Consider the following 18012-nt stretch of genomic DNA (forward strand, 5'->3'; position numbering starts at 1 on the left):
TTTGCAGTCTGTTGTGTTTTTGTAGGAATGTGTCGTTACATCTGAATTTATGTGTGATTTGTTGACATTCAGTTGTTACAGTATTCTCTGAGTCTTTAATTTTGGTAATGCAGTCTTTGTCTCTGGGTCCGTCTAGCTCAGGGGCCCGCAGGCACTAGCAGCTTGTTCTGTAGTGGCTCCTGCGGGAGAATGGTCTCAAGTGTTAGAAAAATAAAACAAGTACAAAACAGAAAAAATATATGCCATCAACCATATGTGGCTGGCAAAGCCTAAAATATTTACCACTTGATAAAAAGAGTTTTCTGTCTCTACTCTGGCTAATTTCTTGATTTTCCTAATCAATCAATCATTGGTGTCATTAATTTTTTTCTTTTTTTTCTACTCCATTGATTTCTGCTCTAGTCTTTATTATTTCCTTCCTTTTGCTTACTTCGGGTTTAGTTTGCTCTTCACTTTTGCTGTTTCTTAAGTTTAAAAAATACAGCATTTATAGCTGTCCAGTTTTCTCTAAGCACTGCTTTCGCTATATCATGTTTGTCATGATTTTGTTTTCGGTAAGTTCAAAATACTTTCCAATCTCTCTTGTGATTTCTTCTTCAACCTAATGGTTATTTTAGAAGTATGCTATTTTGGGGGCTGGCATTGTGTTATAGCAGGTAAAGCCGCCACTTGGGATACCAGCATCCAATGTGGGCTGCAGTTCGAGTCCTGGCTACTCCACTTCTAATCCAGCTAATGTGCTTGGGAAAGCAACAGAAGATGGCTCAAGTCCTTGGGCCTCTGCACCCACATGGGAGACCCTGAAGGAGCTCCTGTCTCCTGGCTTTGGTCTGGCCCAGCCCTGGCCATTGTGGCAATTTGGGGAGTGAAGCAACAGATGAAAGATGTCTCTGTCTCTGCGTCTGTCTCTCTCTCTCTCCCTCTTTGTCACTCTCTAACTGTGCCTTGCAAATAAAATAAATCTTTAACAAAATTAGTATGCTATTTTGAACTGGTGGTAGATTTCCCAGGTATCCTCCTATTTCCTAATTCGAATTTAAATCTCTTATAGTCAGAGAATATAATATACTTGCATGATTTTAGTCCTTTTAAATTTACAGATACTGATTTTTTTTTTTTGACAGGCAGAGTGGACAGTGAGAGAGAGAGACAGAGAGAAAGGTCTTCCTTTACCATTGGTTCACCCTCCAATGGCCGCTGCGGTTGGCACGCTGCGGCCGGCGTACCACGCTGATCTGATGGCAGGAGCCAGGTGCTTCTCCTGGTCTCCCATGGGGTGCAGGGCCCAAGCACTTGGGCCATCCTCCACTGCACTCCCGGGCCACAGCAGAGAGCTGGCCTGGAAGAGGGGCAACCGGGACAGAATCCGGTGCCCCGACCGGGACTAGAACCCGGTGTGCCGGCGCCGCAAGGCGGAGGATTAGCCTAGTGAGCCGCGGCGCCAGCCAGATACTGATTTTATAGCAAGTGCGTCACCTGTCCTAGGAATGTTCCCTGTGCCTTGAGAAGAATTTGTCCTGTTGTTGAATGACTTTCCTGAAGATGTCAGCTGGTTGACAGTGTTATTAAAACCTTATGTGTCTTTGCAGACTTCCTGTCTAGTTGTTTTATCCTTTTTTTTTTTTTTTTTGGACAGGCAGAGTGGACAGTGAGAGAGAGAGACAGAGAAAAAGGTCTTCCTTTACCATTGGTTCACCCTCCAATGGCCGCTGCGGCCGGCGCACCACGCTGATCCGAAGCCGGGAGCCAGATGCTTCTCCTGGTCACCCATGCGGGTGCAGGGCCTAAGGACTTGGGCCATCCTCCCCTGTACTCCGGGCCACAGCAGAGAGCTAGACTGGAAGAGGGGCAACCGGGACTAGAACCCGGGGTGCCTGTGCCACAGGCAGAAGATTAGCCTATTGAGCCTCGGGCTGGCCTTATCCATCTTTAATAGTGGACTGTTGAAGTTTCCATATTTTATTGTTGAATTGTCTATTTCTCCAATTCTGACTGTTATAATTTTTTGGGCAAGGTTTTGTTGTTAGGGATGTGTGTATTTATCATGTGTCTTGCTGATGGGGTCTGATTCTTTTGCCTATAGGAAATATTCTTGTCTCTGGTAAGCTTTTTTTTTTTTTAACATTTATCTGAGAGGTAGAGTTACAGACAGTGAGAGGGAGAGACAGAGAAAAGTCTTCTGTCTGTTGGTTCACTCCCCAAATGGCTGCAACGGCCAGAGCTGCACCGATCCGAAGCCAGGAGCCAGGAGCTTCTTCCAGGTCTCCCATGTGGGTGCAGGGGCCCAAGGCCTTGGGCCATCTTCCACTGCTTTCCCAGGCCACCGCAGAGAGCTGGATTGGAAGAGGAACAGCCAGGACTTGAACCGGCACCCATATGGGATGCTGGCATTACAGGCTTAACCCACTGAGCCCTGGTGCTGTCCCCCTGGTAAGCTTTTGTCTTTGATCTGCAGTGTTTGGTGTGAGCACCATACTGCTCTGTGTCCTTCACCCATGTCCTTGCAGCCTGTCCAGTATTTGATGAGGTGCGTCTCTTGAAGCAGCATGTAGGTGGCTCGTGCTTTGTTTTTGTTTTTACTCTGGTGTGACAATGTGGTATTTTTAAAGACCTCTCTCTATTTTTTCCTTCAAGTTTGTGGAATTCTCAGCCATGACTTGTGGAGAGGTTTTTCAGCCCCACTCTCCACCTTGCTGTCCTGTTGCAGTTTTCACACTGCACTTGAGTCTCCCATCTGTTGCTCTGAAGTTTTCAGCCATCTGGTTTGCTGAGCACCAGTGTGTCTACGAGGGGTCTTCAGAAGGTTCATGGAGAACGCATATGATGAAAAACCTGTACGGATTTTCATTTCTTTGCAGCAAAATAAACTTACCTTTTAAATCCATTGTTTTCATGAACTTTTGAAATTACCCTTATATTTTATCCAGTTAATTCCCTCTTCGGTTGTGTCTCGAATGCTGTCTAGCCTGTCTGTTGAGTACTTACTTTGTTGTCCTGTTCTTTATTTCTGGAATTTCCATCTGGTTTTTACTTAGGAGCACTTTCTGACTGTCTCTGAGTGCTCTGAATGTGTCACTCACTGTGGTGTTTAGTCCGTGCCTCACAGCCCATTCTGGGTTCTCTGTGGGTCTGCTTCTGTTTTATGCTCCTTTCATTTACTTTTTTAGGCACAATTTGTCTTCTTGTTTGCCTCTTTACTTTTAATTGTGTCCTGGAACATGAATTTGAAAAGTTCTAGAAACTGAGGGTTTGTTTTGCTTCTGGTGGGCAGCCAGCCTATGACGACAGCGCTGTTTCTGGTTGCCCTTTCCCTGTCTCAGCTGAAAGCCCTGAGTAGCCCCAGCCTCTGTCCCCCCAGGTCTCTCACTGAGGTCTTTCCTCTGGCCCTGACAGTGTCAGGCGCCTTCTGAGCTGCAGCCTCTTCTGGCAGCTCTCAGGCAAGTGGGTGCCATGAGGAGCTGTTTGTAGAAGGAATTGGGTGGTCTCTCACCTTCTCCAGGGCTGACTTTGCCCTGAGGGGCAGGTGACTGCATGGCAGCCAGCCTGCCTCCCTCAGGTGCATGCTGTTTCTCACCTTTTGGGGTTTTCTGCTCTTCCACGTCTTCGTCCTTTGACCTTAATATCTCTCCAGTGCCTTTAACAGGTGTCTTGGACATTTTAAAATAATTTTTCTAGATCTTACAGTTGTCCTCATCAAGAATACTGTTCTGAAACCGTTTATTCACCCATTTCTGGGAGTAGGCTTTGCTTCTGGAGTTTGTCTGTCTTGGAATTTACTGGGCTTTAAAAACTTAGTTGGATGGGGTCGGCGCTGTGGCGCAGCGGGTTAACGCCCTGGCCTGAAGCATCGGCATCCCATATGGGCGCCGGTTTGAGACCCGACTACTCCACTTCCGATCCAGCTCTCTGCTATGGCCTGGGAAAGCAGTAGAGGATGGCCCAAGTCCTTGAGCCCCTGTACCTTTGTAGGAGACCTGGAAGAAGCTCCTGGCTCCTGGCTTCGGATAGGTGCTGTTCCCACCATTGTGGCCAATTGGGGAGTGAACCATCGGATGGAAGACCTCTCTGTCTTTCTCTCTCTGCCTCTCCTTTTCTGTGTAACTCTTGACTTTCAAGTAAAATAAATCTTTAAAAAAAAAAAAAAAAAAAACTTGGTTGGTGCTCTTACCAGTTTTGAAACGTTTTAGCTGTCGCTTCCTCAAATATTGCCTCTCCTCTATTCTCCCCCCCCAGCCCCCCCACCTTTATAATTTATCTTGTTATTTTGTTGTTTTTCCCCTTTTTCTATCTTCCATTTTCTGGCCTCTTTTTGTTAAATTCTGAATAATTTCTTTTGATAAATCTTCAAGCTCAGTGACTATCTCTTGTAGTTTTATTTTTTTGGATGGATTCCCTGCTGGAAGTCGAGGAGGAGGCGCCTGCCCCCTGCCCTGCTCCTGGAGGTGGGGGAGGAGATCTTGTCCGAGAAGTTCTCACGGCCACTGATGATCTCTTTAAAAACATCTATTCTGCTGTTAAATTTGTCTGGTTTTTGCCTCATTTGGATTTGTATTTTTTCTAATTCTTCAAGTTTGTCTTCATTTTTTCATGTGTGTTAGGTATGCAAAACATAAAATTGACACTTCAGATCACTTCACTGTGCAGTTCTGTGGCAGTAGGCACACCTACACCACTGTGTGGCCATCACCGCCATCCGCCTCCAGAACATTTCCATCTTCCCCTGGAAACTCTGCCCCCATTAAACAGTAACTTGTCCCTGAGCTCCTGCTAACCAGTATTCTACTTTCTGTTTCTACAAATTTTGTTCTAATTACTTCATAAAACAATATTTGTGCCATTATGCCTGGTCTATGTCTTACACATTTTTGTTTTCTTTAATAGGCTTTTTTTTTTTTTGCATGTCTTTTTTTTTAAAAAAAACTTATTTATTTTGAAAGAGCTACACAGAGAGAGGGAGAGACAGATCTTCCATCCACTCATTCTCCAAATGGCTGCAGCAGCCGGCGCTGGGCCAAGCCAAAGCCAGGAGCTTTTTCCAGTTTCCCACGTGAGTGGAAGTCAGGGGCCCAAACAGTTGGGCCATCTTCTATTGCTTTCCCAGGCCATTAGCAGGGAGCTGGATGAGAAGTGGAACAGCCTGGACATGAACTGGTGCCCCTATGGGATGCCAGCATCATAGGCTGTGGTTTTATCCACTGCGCTACAACACCATCCTTTGCCTAAGTCTTAAAACATTTTTGGTGGATACTCTGAATGCCTGGGGCCTTGTCTGTAACTTTGTGTCTCTGTCTACTGGTCACTGTGTTTGAGCAGTTCTCCATTGGTTGTGTGAGGCCTGCATGGGAAGTCCACTCAGCTTCAGCTCCCCTCTTCCTCCTCGTTGGGAGGGAACCCTTGGTGGCCTGGGAGTTTGACAGCTCCCAGCCCCCGACCTTGAACAGACACTTGGCTTCCATTTCTGTTTCCTGCAGCCTTGCAGTGTTATCAAAACCAGACTTAAGTGAATTCACTGTTTTTCTGGATTGGCAGAGGTCTTAGGGCCACATGGGGCTCTTTCCCTCTCTAGTAGTATGCCTTCTCTTAGAGTTTGGCCCAGTAATTCACTACTATCTTGTTAACTCATTGTTGCCTTTAAGACTTTTAAAATATTTTATGTAACTCCCCAATTTAAGCAGAGCAGCTATTTGCTTGCTGTGAGCTACCTGTCACTTCTGTGGGTAGCCTTTGCTCCTGGGGTTGCAGGAATAGGCAGCTTGGATTGTTTGCTTCTCCTCTGTAACTTAAGATTTGGGGAAAATTAGGTTATGTGTATAAAATATTGTGATATCAGAAATATGCATTTGGACTCTGTTCCCTTTCTAGCTCAGAGCTCTAAGTTCTTTGGACTTCCTGGGGGACAGGTTCATCTTTTGCTGTAGCTCAGTGGCCCCCGGAGAGCTTCAGCACGGGGCATTACCAACCCTCGATTCCACAGGGAGAGGGGCTGGAGGTTGAACGAATAGTCGGTCATGCCTGTGTGAGGAAATCTGCACAGAAGCTCCAGACGATGGAGTCCAGAGAGCTCCTGGGTTGGGAGCCCCTGGGGGTGCCGGGGGTGGCACCCACAGCCCTACGGGGACAGAAGCTCTGCACCTGGGGCCCTGGCCCTGCACCTGGTCATCTGGCTGTTCTTCCTCGTCCCCCATCACATCCTTCATGAGAAACTGGTGAAGGTGATTCCCCAAGAGCAGGGGCATGAGAGCAAAAGCAACCACACCGAGCAGGGACGGTGGGAGCCCCGGCTCTGTAGCCAAGTCGCTCACATGTGTGGGTGCCCTGGGCCCCCAGTCCTTGTGATGGTGTCTGAAGAGGGCACAGTGAGAACTGAGCTGTGACCTGTGGTGTCTGCACCACCTTCAGGGGGTCAGTGTCAGACTAGTTCGGCCACAGGACCCCAGCTGGTGTCTGGAGAGCCCGGGAGATGGTTAGTATGTTGTGAGTATGAAAACTCCCTAGAGCCTGGTCACCTCATTATGTTGGACACAGGCACCCAGCAACAGCTGGGTCTGCCCTGTTCCCTAAGGGGTTTGGTACGACCAGGTAATTTCCAGCGGTGTCTAAATTTGTCTAAAAGCCAAACACAAAGAAGGCTTAACAAACACAAAGGACTTTTGTTCTCCCGTGCAAAGAAACTGCGGCTGTTGCCTGTTACTTTCATCATTTGCTAGTAGCCTCCACCTCCACCCTCCCTACCCTGGTCCTGGCCGGGGCCTCTCAGTCGGATCTGAGGCCTGCAGCTTCAGGAATGTTGTCTAGTAAGGGGCACCTCACGCAGAAGCTGCTGCTTCTAATCCTGAGTTTAGCCAGGGTAGCCTTTCTTACTCCACATTTTTATGGTCAGAAAGGATGTAGTGTTTCATTCTGCATTCATGGGGTTTCTAGAATATATCTAAATTCTTTCCCCAGGCTGCCAAGAATGTTTCTTAGCTGGTTATTCTTTTATAATCTCAGCCTGTCTGGGAATTTTGCACGCTTTGGGGTTCACAAATAATGGCATTTCCGAAAGCACCCTCAGGTTGGGACAGCTACTTGAAATGCATACTGGGCTTTTGAAGTTCTATCCTTTTAACCTCTCTCCTCCGAATGCCAGCTGACTTCGGTTAAAATCAGCTCCTGGTGTTTGGCACCAGCTGTGAGCACCATAGACCTGGCCCAGAGCTGGAGGAGGGGCCTGCGGGGGACGCCTCCTGTGAAGGTGGTAGGATCACAGCCCCACCAGCAAAGCCCAGCTTGCTGTTCAAACATCCCCTCGCTTTCATGTACAGTGGGGACTTTGGCCTCCTCCCTCCTCTCAGCAGAGTGGCGGTGAGAGATCAAGGAGCTCATTTATAACCTACAGTCACTGTGGCTCTGAAGTGGTTCAGGGGCCGGCCCTGCTATCCATTCTTCGGGCTTGAATGTCTGCTCACTGCATCCATCCTTGGACTACAGCTTGTTGGTGAGTGAGTGTGCAGTGTTTTCAGTTTTCTCTTTGTCCTTGCAGATGTTGACTTTACTTAGCCACCCAGCAGGGCAGGAGATTTGTATTTGAATGTACTTTGACTTCTGAGAGTGAGGAAACTCTAGGCAATTATAAGAGGACTTTGGGAAGTGTATGGAAAATGGAATTAAAAGATGAGTTTATTTTAGTGTAAAAAATGTCGAAATCCAGCCGGCACCGCGGCTCAATAGGTTAATCCTCCGTCTGCGGCGCCGGCATACCAGGTTCTAGTCCTGGTTAGGGTGCCTGATTCTGTCCCAGTTGCTCCTCTTCCAGGCCAGCTCTCTGCTATGGCCCGGGAGTGCAGTGGAGGATGGCCCAAGTGCTTGGGCCCTGCACCCGCATGGGAGACCAGGAGAAGCACCTGGCTCCTGGCTTTGGATCAGCGTGGTGCACTGGGCACAGTGCGCCGGTGGCAGCAGCCATTGGAGGGTGAACCAACAGCAAAAGGAAGACTTTTCTCTCTGTCTCTCTCTCTCACTGTCCACTCTGCCTATCAAGAAATTAGAAAAAATAAAAAAAAAAGTCGAAATCCGGGCATAGTTTTTTCATAATACACATCTGTGAACTTTCTGAAGACACCACATATGCATGGGTTTCAACATTTTTTTACACCAAAATAAACTCATTTTTTAAAAACAAAATTTATTTTCATCTATTTGAAAGGCAGAGAGAAAGTTAGCAATAAAGGGTAGGGATGGAGATCTTTCATCCACTGGGTCACTCCTGAAATACCCACAGCAGGGCGAGGCCAAGCTGAAGCCAGGAACCTGGAACCCCATCTCGGTCTTCCACATGGGTGGCACAGGCCTAAGCACTTGAGCCATTACCTGCTGCCTCCCAGGTGCATTAGGGTTAGCAGGAAGCTGGATTGGAAGCGGAATAGCCAGGACTAGAATGAGGCACTCCAATATGGGATGCCGGCATCCCAGGCAGCTGGTTAACTTGCTGTGCCACCTCACCCCCAAACTCACTTTTTTTTTTTTAAATATCTATATTTATTTGAATGTTGTTGGGGGAAGATCTCCTATCTGCTGATTCACTCCCCAGCTGGCTTCAAGGCTGAGCCAGGCTGAAGCCAGGAGCATCCTCCTGGTCTCCCACATGGGTGGCAGGGGCCCAAGCACTCGGGCCATCCTCAGCTGCCCTCCCCAGGCCATTAATGGGGAAACTGGATTAGAAGTGGAGTGGTTGGGACACAAACTGCACCCATATTGGATGCTGGTGTTGCAGGTGGCAGCTCTGCTAGTTATGCCACAGTGCTGGCTCCCAAACTCACTTTTTAATTCTGTTTTCCACATCCTTTCTGAAATACCCTTGTATATACACACATTCATGACAGTTGCAGTCCTGTTTCTGTAACTATCATGTGGTCATTGCTGGAAGCTGTAGCTCTTTGTCTACCCACCCTGTATTTCTGTTTGTCTTCAGCAAGCGTCTCAGTGGGCCATGGTCCTTAAGCTGATGGGGTGGCCCAGCCTTCGTCCTGTCAGGCCTGCGGCATTCACGCTCCTGCCTGGATTGGGCTGTTGTAATTAGACACAGACCTAAACTCGGGGCATGGCAACCCTAAAACACACCCTAAGGGGTCCCCTGTATGCCAGACACACTTGCTCCCTCACCTTCATGTGGACAGTAGGGCAGTTCCCCTTGGTAGTTGGGGCCAGTGGCCCTAGCCGGCCCTGTAACCTCTCTGAGCCTGCTGACCCAGGGGTATGGAGGTCCGAAGTGGGCAGTGGCATCTTTACTTCCAGTTCAGAGGAGTTGTTGCCGTGCCCCCTGGAGGAAGCGTCCTCTTTCTGGAACCAAGACCTCTAGGCTGGCAGAGTAGAAAGTTGCAGGAACTTGAAGCAGAATTTTGATAGTGAGTCAGTGGGGTCAAAGCAAGTGGTACTGTTCCTTTTTCCACCCCTCGATTCCTGGACATGTGAGTCCTGACTGATGGGGGTGCAGTGCCATACTGGACCCCAAATCAGAGCATGTACAGCCTTCTGGAGACCCTGCAGCTGTGGCTGCCCAGCTGGTCCTGTCATTGTGCCTCCAGCACTCTGGAGCCAGCACTTCAGGACGGTGAGGAAGAGGTGAGACCAGTGAGTTGCACAAGCCCGAGCCCACAGCCACCCTTGATTGTGGTGCCGTGAGGTCCTGGGTCAGGAGCAGTGCTGTGTGGACCACCTGGCAGTGGGTCGGCGTCCTGTGGTCCCACAGGTGGAGGTCCTGGGTCAGGAGCAGTGCAGTGTGGACCACCTGGCAGTGGGTCGGGCGTCCTGTGGTCGCACAGGTGGAGGTCGTGGGTCAGGAGCAGTGCTGTGTGGACCACCTGGCAGTGGATCGGGCGTCCTATCCTATGAAATGCAATTGCTGCATGACTGAGTGAGTAAAATAGCCTTTCCAAATTTCATTTTCCTTGGCTGCGCAGTGAGAGCAATGCTGCTGCTCTGTCTCCAGCCATAGGGGAGGGTGGTTAAGTGTCAGAGTGTGTGAATGTTCTGTAAATGAATGAACTGAGCTAAATCCACTTCCTTGTTTGGTAAATATTTTGGGGACCAACAAAATACAAGCCCTGGCTGGTCTTGGTTCCAGAAAGGGGTTAGAGGCACTCCTTTGCAAAGGACACCTCAACCTGAACCTGGACCAGGGTCAGGCTTTGCACTGGGGATTGGCAGATTGCAGGCTTGATTCTCAGTGCTCCCTGCCTTTGGAGGTGGGTGAGGGTTGTCCTTCAGATGGTCCTCCTGCATGCCATAAACCAGGCCTCCCCTCTCAGCAGCCTTGCAAGCCACCGCCCAGCTTTTACCAACAGTGGACAGAGATGTGTTAACCTGTGATTTCTCTCAGCCTGTGCTTTTTTTGAAATACCTGTTCAGGTTGACTGCTACCACTTGTGTGTGTGTGACTCCTGTGTGCATGTAACTGCTGCTGTGTGCGTGTGACTCCTGCTGTGTGCATGTGACTCCACTGTGTGTGTGTGTGTGTGTGTGTGAGTGACTCTTGCTGTGTGCTTGTAGCCACTGCTTGGTCAAGAACAGCCTGCCACATCCTGGGGCACCCTCCTTCCCTGCTGTTAGCCCCCTTCTCACAGAGTGGCCACCTCTGGAACCTAATGCACTTGTGTTTCTTTATGGTTTGTATTGTGTGTACATTTCTTTAAAAACACTGTTAATCTTGCCTGGTTTTAGTATAAGTAAATGGAATAAATCCTCTCAATTCCAAACGGTAGTGGTTCTTATCCCCCGTGGGGCTAAGAGGATGGGCAGAACTCTATGAGAGGCAGCCTGGCCCTGTCCAGCCAGAGGGCGCATGTCCCCTAAGACGCAGGCATGCTGCCATGTGGGGTGTGCACGGAAGAGGCACAAGGGGTGTGGGACTAACCCAGCATCCCTGAGTTATCACCTGGGAAGTAAACTGCATGTTACTACTGTTGAATGCCATCCCACAGGGAACCCAGTAACAGCTGCAGAAACATAAGTAGGAGCCACAGACCTAACAGTGAGTGAAGGAGCAGCACAGAACAAGTACACATTTCTTCAAAGTAGCAACTGGCACGGTTTGTGTCTCCAGCTGATGCCCATGACTGGGTCATTCCCACACTTGAGCAAAGCTGCCACACCCTTCCCCTGGTGCATGTTTTACCGCAGGTGGCTACACGCCTGGGTCTTAAGGGACGCATATCTGCCAGCTGGCTGGGTAGTGCCAGGCTGTCTCCCACCGTCTGTGCCCGCCTTCCCAGCCCTGTAGGAAGGGAACCTGGCCTCACTGGAATTGCCAGGGTTTTCATTCCTTCCTCTCTGAACAGTTGCATTTCTCTGGTGAGGCTCTTGGTGGATTTGCCCATCCAAGTTCACCAATGGGTGCATTTGCCTATTTTGCTATTGTTTGACTTATTTGTGGAGTTGCTTTTTGAGAAGTCAGGGTGTGCTCTCTCTTACAGGACGACGTGATGATGCCCCAGAGGGTGAGGTTGCAACATGAAGCTGCTGCCCAGCACCCAACCAGTGTAAGTATGATGCCTTCTTTCCATCGTGGTTCTCTTTCTTTTTTTATTTTATTTTATTTTCATAGATAGAGTTATAGACAGAGGGAGAGACAGAGAGCTCTTCCTTACGTTGGTTCACTACCCAAATGGCTGCTACAGCCAGGGCTATGCCTATCCGAAGCCAGGAGCCAGGTGCTTCTTCCTGGTCTCCCATGCAGGTGCAGGGGCCCAAGCACTTGAGCCATCCTCCACTGCTCTCCCGGGCCACAGCAGAGAGCTGGACTGGAAGAGGAGCAGCTGGGACTAGAACCCAGTGCCCACATGGGATGCTGGCGCTGCAGGCAGAGGATTAACCAAGTGAGCTACAGTGCTGGCCACCTCTTGGGCTGGCATTGTGGTGTAGCAGGTGTAGCCAGCATCCCAAATAGGCACCAGTTCATGTTCTGGCTGCTCCACTTCTGATCCAGCTCCCTGCTGATGTGCCTGGGAAAGCAATGGAGGATGACCCAAGTGCTCTTGAGACCCAGATGAAATTCCTGGCTTCAGCCTGGCCCTGCACTGGCCATTGCAACCATTTGGGGAATGAAACAGTGGGTGAAAGATTCATCTCTCTCTCTCTCTCTCTCTCTCTCTCTCTCAACCCGCCCTCTCCCCTCCCCCTCCCCCATAACTCTGCCTTTCAAATAAATAAGCAAGTCTCTAAAAAAAAAAAAAGCTGCCTCCACTGTGGGTGTGCAGGGTCCTCAGGGCAAGGCCCTGGTGGGTGTGGGGGCTTCTGTGTGCACTGGCTTTTCAGTGAGGGCGTGAGAGAACTCTGGGCTTTCATCAGATTTTTGAAGGGTCAGGAGCAGTTTACCATGAATAAGTGCCAGTATGCACAGGAGAGCAGTTTCCATGAATATTCCAGAATATTCCATGTCTTATGCCTCTCTGATTGGGAAAAATAACAGGAACTATCTACGGTGTCGGGCAGCAGACCCGGTCCTTGTGCCAGAGGGAGGAGTCCACTGGGCCCCCAGGACTGCTGGCTGGCATTGGGCTTCACATGCCTCAGGGGTTTCTGTCTCAGCCCCCAGAGGTGCTGCCACATTCTCAGTCAGATGACAAGAGAGTAGGTATGCAGACTGTACTTTTTGAGTTTTGTTCCTTTGTTGGGAAAAGGGAAAAAAAGAAAAAAAGATCATCTAGGTGAATTTCTGTGTAGGTCGTGTAAGGGAGATGCTGAGAGCGGCATTTGCAGACATTTCCTTCCCTGGGGCTGGCAGCTATGATGGTAGTGTACACAGTGGTTACAGGCGAGCAGTGGCCCGGTTCTCCCAGTGTTCAAGTATTCTGGACTGTCAAGTTAAATGCTTGGAGCAGGTCTCTTTCCCTTTGCTTCTTCCTACAACTGAGTAATCCTATCAAATTGAAGTCGAGCAGACTGCCCTGGGCCCTGGGCTTCTGTGAAACTGGGTGAGTCATCCTTACATAAGAGGGCCCGGCTGCATTCAGAGTGATGTTTACACAGCCAGAAACAACAGTTTCAAAGTATTTAAAATGCATTATACACTGGAAACTTCTAAGAATTTTGTGATGAGTGTTGACATTTTAGAGAATGAGATACTTTCAGATAAGTCTTCATTTTCATGCTGGAAAAGTTAAACAGACTGGTTTCATTCATGAGGTTACTTTTGGCCATTCTTCATGTCATGGGTTCTGATGAACTGTGGTATTTGGGGATGCCCAGGAATTTGGGAGAATGCAAGCTGCTCGTTTGTCTAAATCAAAGCAGCCTGGGTTTGCATTTCTACGAAGTGTTTCGATTTCTAGGCTGTGTCTTCTTCCTGGCCTTCCACTTTCTGGATACTCAGGGGGAAACCTGGCTGCTTCTCCTGCCGTGTTTCTTCTAACTGCACAGGTATCAGTGCCCTTCCTCCTGCCAGGAGCCTCTTCTGTAGGAAAATTAGGGATGTCATCATAGTTTTGTTCCACCAAAACAAAGTCAGTTTTAGAAAGGTGGTTATTGTGAGGCCAGTTTTATTTTTAATCACGACCTACAAGAATCTTAATTTGCAGTTGCCAGCTGGCGATTATGTCAATTATATTGTAGACTTTGTTCTGAAAGAATGAAATGAATGCTGGCTGTATGCTTTTACTTGGTCATTTTCTTTAAAATGGCCATTTACAAGAAAACCACTTAATTAGGAACTAAAGATCCTTGATGACAGCCTTTATAACTCGTGCAATTGAATATAAACCACTGCAGAACTTTTTTTTTTGTTTGTTTTAAAGATTTATTTATTTATTTGAAAGAGTTACACAGAGAGGAGAGGCAGAGAGGGAGAGAGGTCTTCCATCCACTGGTTCATTCTCCAAATGGCTAATCTAGAGCCAGGAGCTTCTTCCGGGTCTCCCACGTGGGTGCAGGGGCCCAAGGACTTGGGCCATCTTCTACTACTTTCCCAGGCCATAGTAGAGAGCTGGATCAGAAGTAGAGCAGCCAGGACTTGAACTGGTGCCCATATAGGATGCCAGCACTGCAGGCGGCAGCTTTACCCACTATACCACAGCACTGTCCCCAGAATGTTTTAAATTTTACATTCTGGGCATCATTTGACAGCTCCAAATATAATATTTGTATTTATTCACTCTTTTTAAAGATTTATTTTATTTATTTGAAAGAGTTACAGAGAGAAGTAGAGAAAGAGAGAGAGGTCTTCCATCCACTTGTTCACTCCCCAGATGGCCGCAATGGCAGGAGCTGCGCTGATCTGAAGCCAGGAGCTTCTTCCGGGTCTCCCACATGGGTGCAGGGGCTCAAGGACTTGGGCCATCTTCTACTGCTTTCTCAGGCCACAGCAGAGAGCTGGATTGGAAGTGGAGCAGCCGAGTCTCGAACTGGTGCCCATATGGGATGCCAGCACTGCAGGCAGCAGCTTTACCCACTATGCCACAGTGCCGGCCTCCTCAGTCATACTTTTTAAAGATTTATTTATTTATTTGAAAGGCTGAATTACTCAAAGAGAGGTGGGGGGAGGGGAGAGAGCTTTTCCATTCACTGGTTCACTCCCCAAATATCTGTAACAGCCAAGGCTAGACCAGGCCAAAGCCAGGAGCCAGGAACTCCATCTGTGTCACCAGGTGGCAGGGGTCCAAGCACTTGGGCCATCCTCTGCTGCTTTTCCATGCACACTAGCAGCGAGTTGGATTGGAAGTGGAGTAGCTGGGCCTTGGAATTCATATGGGATGCCAGTGCTGCAGGCGGCAGCTTAGCCCATTACACCACAACACCAGCCCCTATTCACTCATTCCTTGATCCCTCAGCAGAAGTTCTGGAACAAGAGTTAGAAGGAGCCAAGTGCCTCTGTTTGCTTGGGGTTGGAGTGGGTGGTCTTAAGGATGAGCAAGAAGGGAGCCATCCTGGGGGGTCATCTGAGCAAAAGCACAGGGTAGGAAACCAGGATGAAAAGCCTTAGGGACACAAACCTTGGATGGGTGCCTGGTAGAGCAAGGTGCAGTGGTGCACGGAGGCCCCTCCCTGGGTCCTCAGGAAAGAGGGAACTCGAAAGTTGACAGTTGTCCTTCCCTGGGTCCCGACAGCTCCAGAGGATGGGCTGGTGGCTTGCTGTCAGCACCAGAGTATCCAGGGTCTGTGGTATCAGAGCAGCCTGGGTTTGGTATCAGTGCCAAACTCGTCACACCAGGTGGGGCATAGGTGGGAGAGCTGGGGCAGCAGAACCTCTGTGTGAGCATATGGTCTTCATCTCAGAGTGAGGCAGGGTGAGAGCCATTGTTTCCCTGTCTTATCAACACCCCACCCCCTCCTCAAATCTTTACCACCCTGTGGGGTAGGTGCTGTACCCATACGATCTCACCATCCTTTGTCCACCAAAGGGACAATCTCATGGACTTTCCTTGGGGGGAAGTGTCTTATCTCCACACGGAGTCTGACCTGTATCAGCCAGGGGCGAGGCTACAGGGAGAATAGGCAGGAGCTGCAAGGGAGCAAGACTCCTGCAGCCAGAGGCCTGCCGTGTGCCATGTGGCAAGCCCTGCTTTCCATGGGGATGAGCATTGCCTCACGGGCCTGCAGTGGCTGAGCTGATCAAGCTTGAGAGGCAGCAGGGTTTTCCAGACCCAGCGGCTGCTGCTGCCTCTGCTTGTCCCTGGCCCACCATGGTCCCTGGAGCAGCATGAAGAGTGGTTGAGGGCACTTTGCAGTTGGCTCCTTGGACTTGAGTCCCACTTGATTCTTACAGGGACTCCTCTCTCCTGGCTGTCCACTGGGTTCCGGGCTCTGTCACTGTCTCAGCACTCTGAAATAAGAGGGTGTCGGAGGCACCTTCACCCAGTTCCTCAAAAGCTTCTTTGGTGCCACCCGCCTCCTTGTGTCCTGTCAGCAAAAGTCTGGAGGCCTTTTGCCCTGGATGTCAGTTGCCCTCGATGATGTCTGTCTGTCTCTGATTGGTACATGTTTCCTAGGGCCGTTCTCTTAGGGAACCACCATTTGGTGGTCAACAGAAGGACATCAGCAGTGATCTCCTGTCACCCTTGGACCATTCATGTTTTACCTGCAGTTCTGGGCCAGAATCCAGTCCAGAGCTGATGTGATGTTCAGCTATCGTTAGCTGTGTGCTGTTAAGGGACAAATTTCATAAAATGGGTACCAAGAGCAGCCAAGATTAAAATAATAGAGTTAAAATGAATAAAATCTATTCATTCTGGGGCCAGCAGTGTGGAGTAGTGGATTAAGCCACCACCTGTGATGCTGCCATCCCATATGGCTGCCAGTTTGAATCCCAGCTGCTCCACTTCCCATCCCTCTCCCTGCTAATGTGCTTGGAAAAGTGGCAGAAGATGGCCCAACTACTTGCGCCCCTGCACCCACATGGGAGACTTGGATGGAATTCCTGGCCCAGCCCTGGCTGTTGTGCCATTTGGGGAGTGAACCAGTAGATAGAAGGTTGGTCTCTCTCTCTCTCTGTCATACACACACACTCCTCTCTCTCTCTCTCCCTCTCTCTCTCTCTCTCTCTCTCTCTCTGTAATTCTGCCTTTCAAACAAAATAAATCATAAAAAAAAAAAATTTTAAAGTAAATGATCACTGGCAGGCATTTACCCAGTGGTAAATGTGCCTGCTTCTGTTGTGTTTTAATAAATAATAGTAGACTGTAACCTCATATGTCAGTCAGCTTGTCATTACTTTAATGACTGCCTCATAATGAAAAGAGGATTATTTTGGACTATAGTTCTGGAGGTGCAAGTCTAAGGTCGAGGTGTAGGGTACGGCCATGTCCTTCTCTCTCTCTTTTTTTTTTTTTTAAGGTTTATTTATTTGAAAGAGTTACACAAAGAGAAGAGAGGCAGAGAGAGAGAGGTCTTCCATACGATGGTTCACTCCCCAATTGGCCGCAACGGCCAGAGCTGTGCCGATCCAAAGCCAGGAGCCAGGAGCCTCTTCTGGGTCTCCCATGCGGGTGCAGGGGCCCAAGGACTTGGGCCATCTTCTACTGCTTTCCCAGGCCACAGCAGAGAGCTGGATCAGAAGAGGAACAGCTGGGACTAGAACCGGTGCCCATATGGGATGCCGGCGCTTCAGGCCAGGGCGTTAACCCGCTGAGCCACAGCGCTGGCCCCGGCCATGGCCTTCTTGCTGCAGAATCCTGAGGTGACACAGAGCTCCCATGTCTGTTTGGTCTCGGTCCCTCTGCTTATAAAGCCACCAGGGCCCAACCAGCAAATCCATTCACTCTCCAGAGGCCTCACCTCTGAACACTGTGCTGGACTCAGTCTCCACACCGGTGTGGAGTGAGCGGGACTGAGTGAGCGGAAGATTCTTTTTGATAAGCTGCCCAGTTCCTAGGGGCAGCTCCAGGGGTCTCTGGGCTGTGGTCTGAGCGACTCTCACTGGGGAGCATTAGGGTGACAGGCGCTCTTCATCCTCTCGTCACCACACCATCCACTTGGGAATAGTACGTGGAACCCTGGTGCTGGTGATTCGGTGTGGGACAGACATGCCCCAGGAACAGGGCCCTGAGGGTAGGCTTGCCTACCTGGTAATCATACACACCCCAGATGCAGTGCCATCTTGCCAGCAGCCTCCCCTAAAGCAGAGGACAGTGAACCCAGGGGGAGTTCACATCGTGTCAGAAACGTGTTTTTCTTTTGCCCCAGTGTGATTTTGAACTTGAATTCTCAGGTCTCCTTATTTCATTAGTGGTTGTTGTGTGCACTCTCATGCACATCAGAAGCCAAAGCCAACATTGCCTAGCACTGTGGGCAGGGGCAAGTGGGCTTTGAAGGCCTCCTCAGACAATGCAGCTATGCCAGACTGTGTGATGTAGAGGGGTTAGGGGCTCACCTGGAGGACTGAATTCCTTTCTACAAGGAGAATGGCTTGGCTGTGTTCACAGTGGGCCTCAGCTGGACATACTGGACGGCTGAGGCTAGGATTTGCAGGCTCCTGCACACTCACAGTTGTGAGAATGCTGACTGGCTGGCTGCTGGAATCCCCCTGCCCTGCCCCATGCCCCC

General features: G+C 49.4%; 1 protein-coding gene across 3 annotated transcripts in view; it reads left to right on the forward strand.

The window, feature by feature from the left end:
* B3GNTL1 (UDP-GlcNAc:betaGal beta-1,3-N-acetylglucosaminyltransferase like 1) overlaps positions 1-18012 on the forward strand; it is a 91374-nt gene that overhangs the window by 17741 nt on the left and 55621 nt on the right. For all 3 annotated transcript variants that reach the window (XM_062175523.1, XM_062175524.1, XM_062175525.1), the window contains one exon: positions 11451-11516. In XM_062175523.1, coding sequence (XP_062031507.1) covers positions 11451-11516 — 66 coding nt within the window. The remainder of the gene's footprint in view (positions 1-11450; positions 11517-18012) is intronic.

This window comes from Lepus europaeus, chromosome 18, assembly GCF_033115175.1.
Source record: "Lepus europaeus isolate LE1 chromosome 18, mLepTim1.pri, whole genome shotgun sequence".
Lineage (NCBI taxonomy): Eukaryota > Metazoa > Chordata > Mammalia > Lagomorpha > Leporidae > Lepus > Lepus europaeus.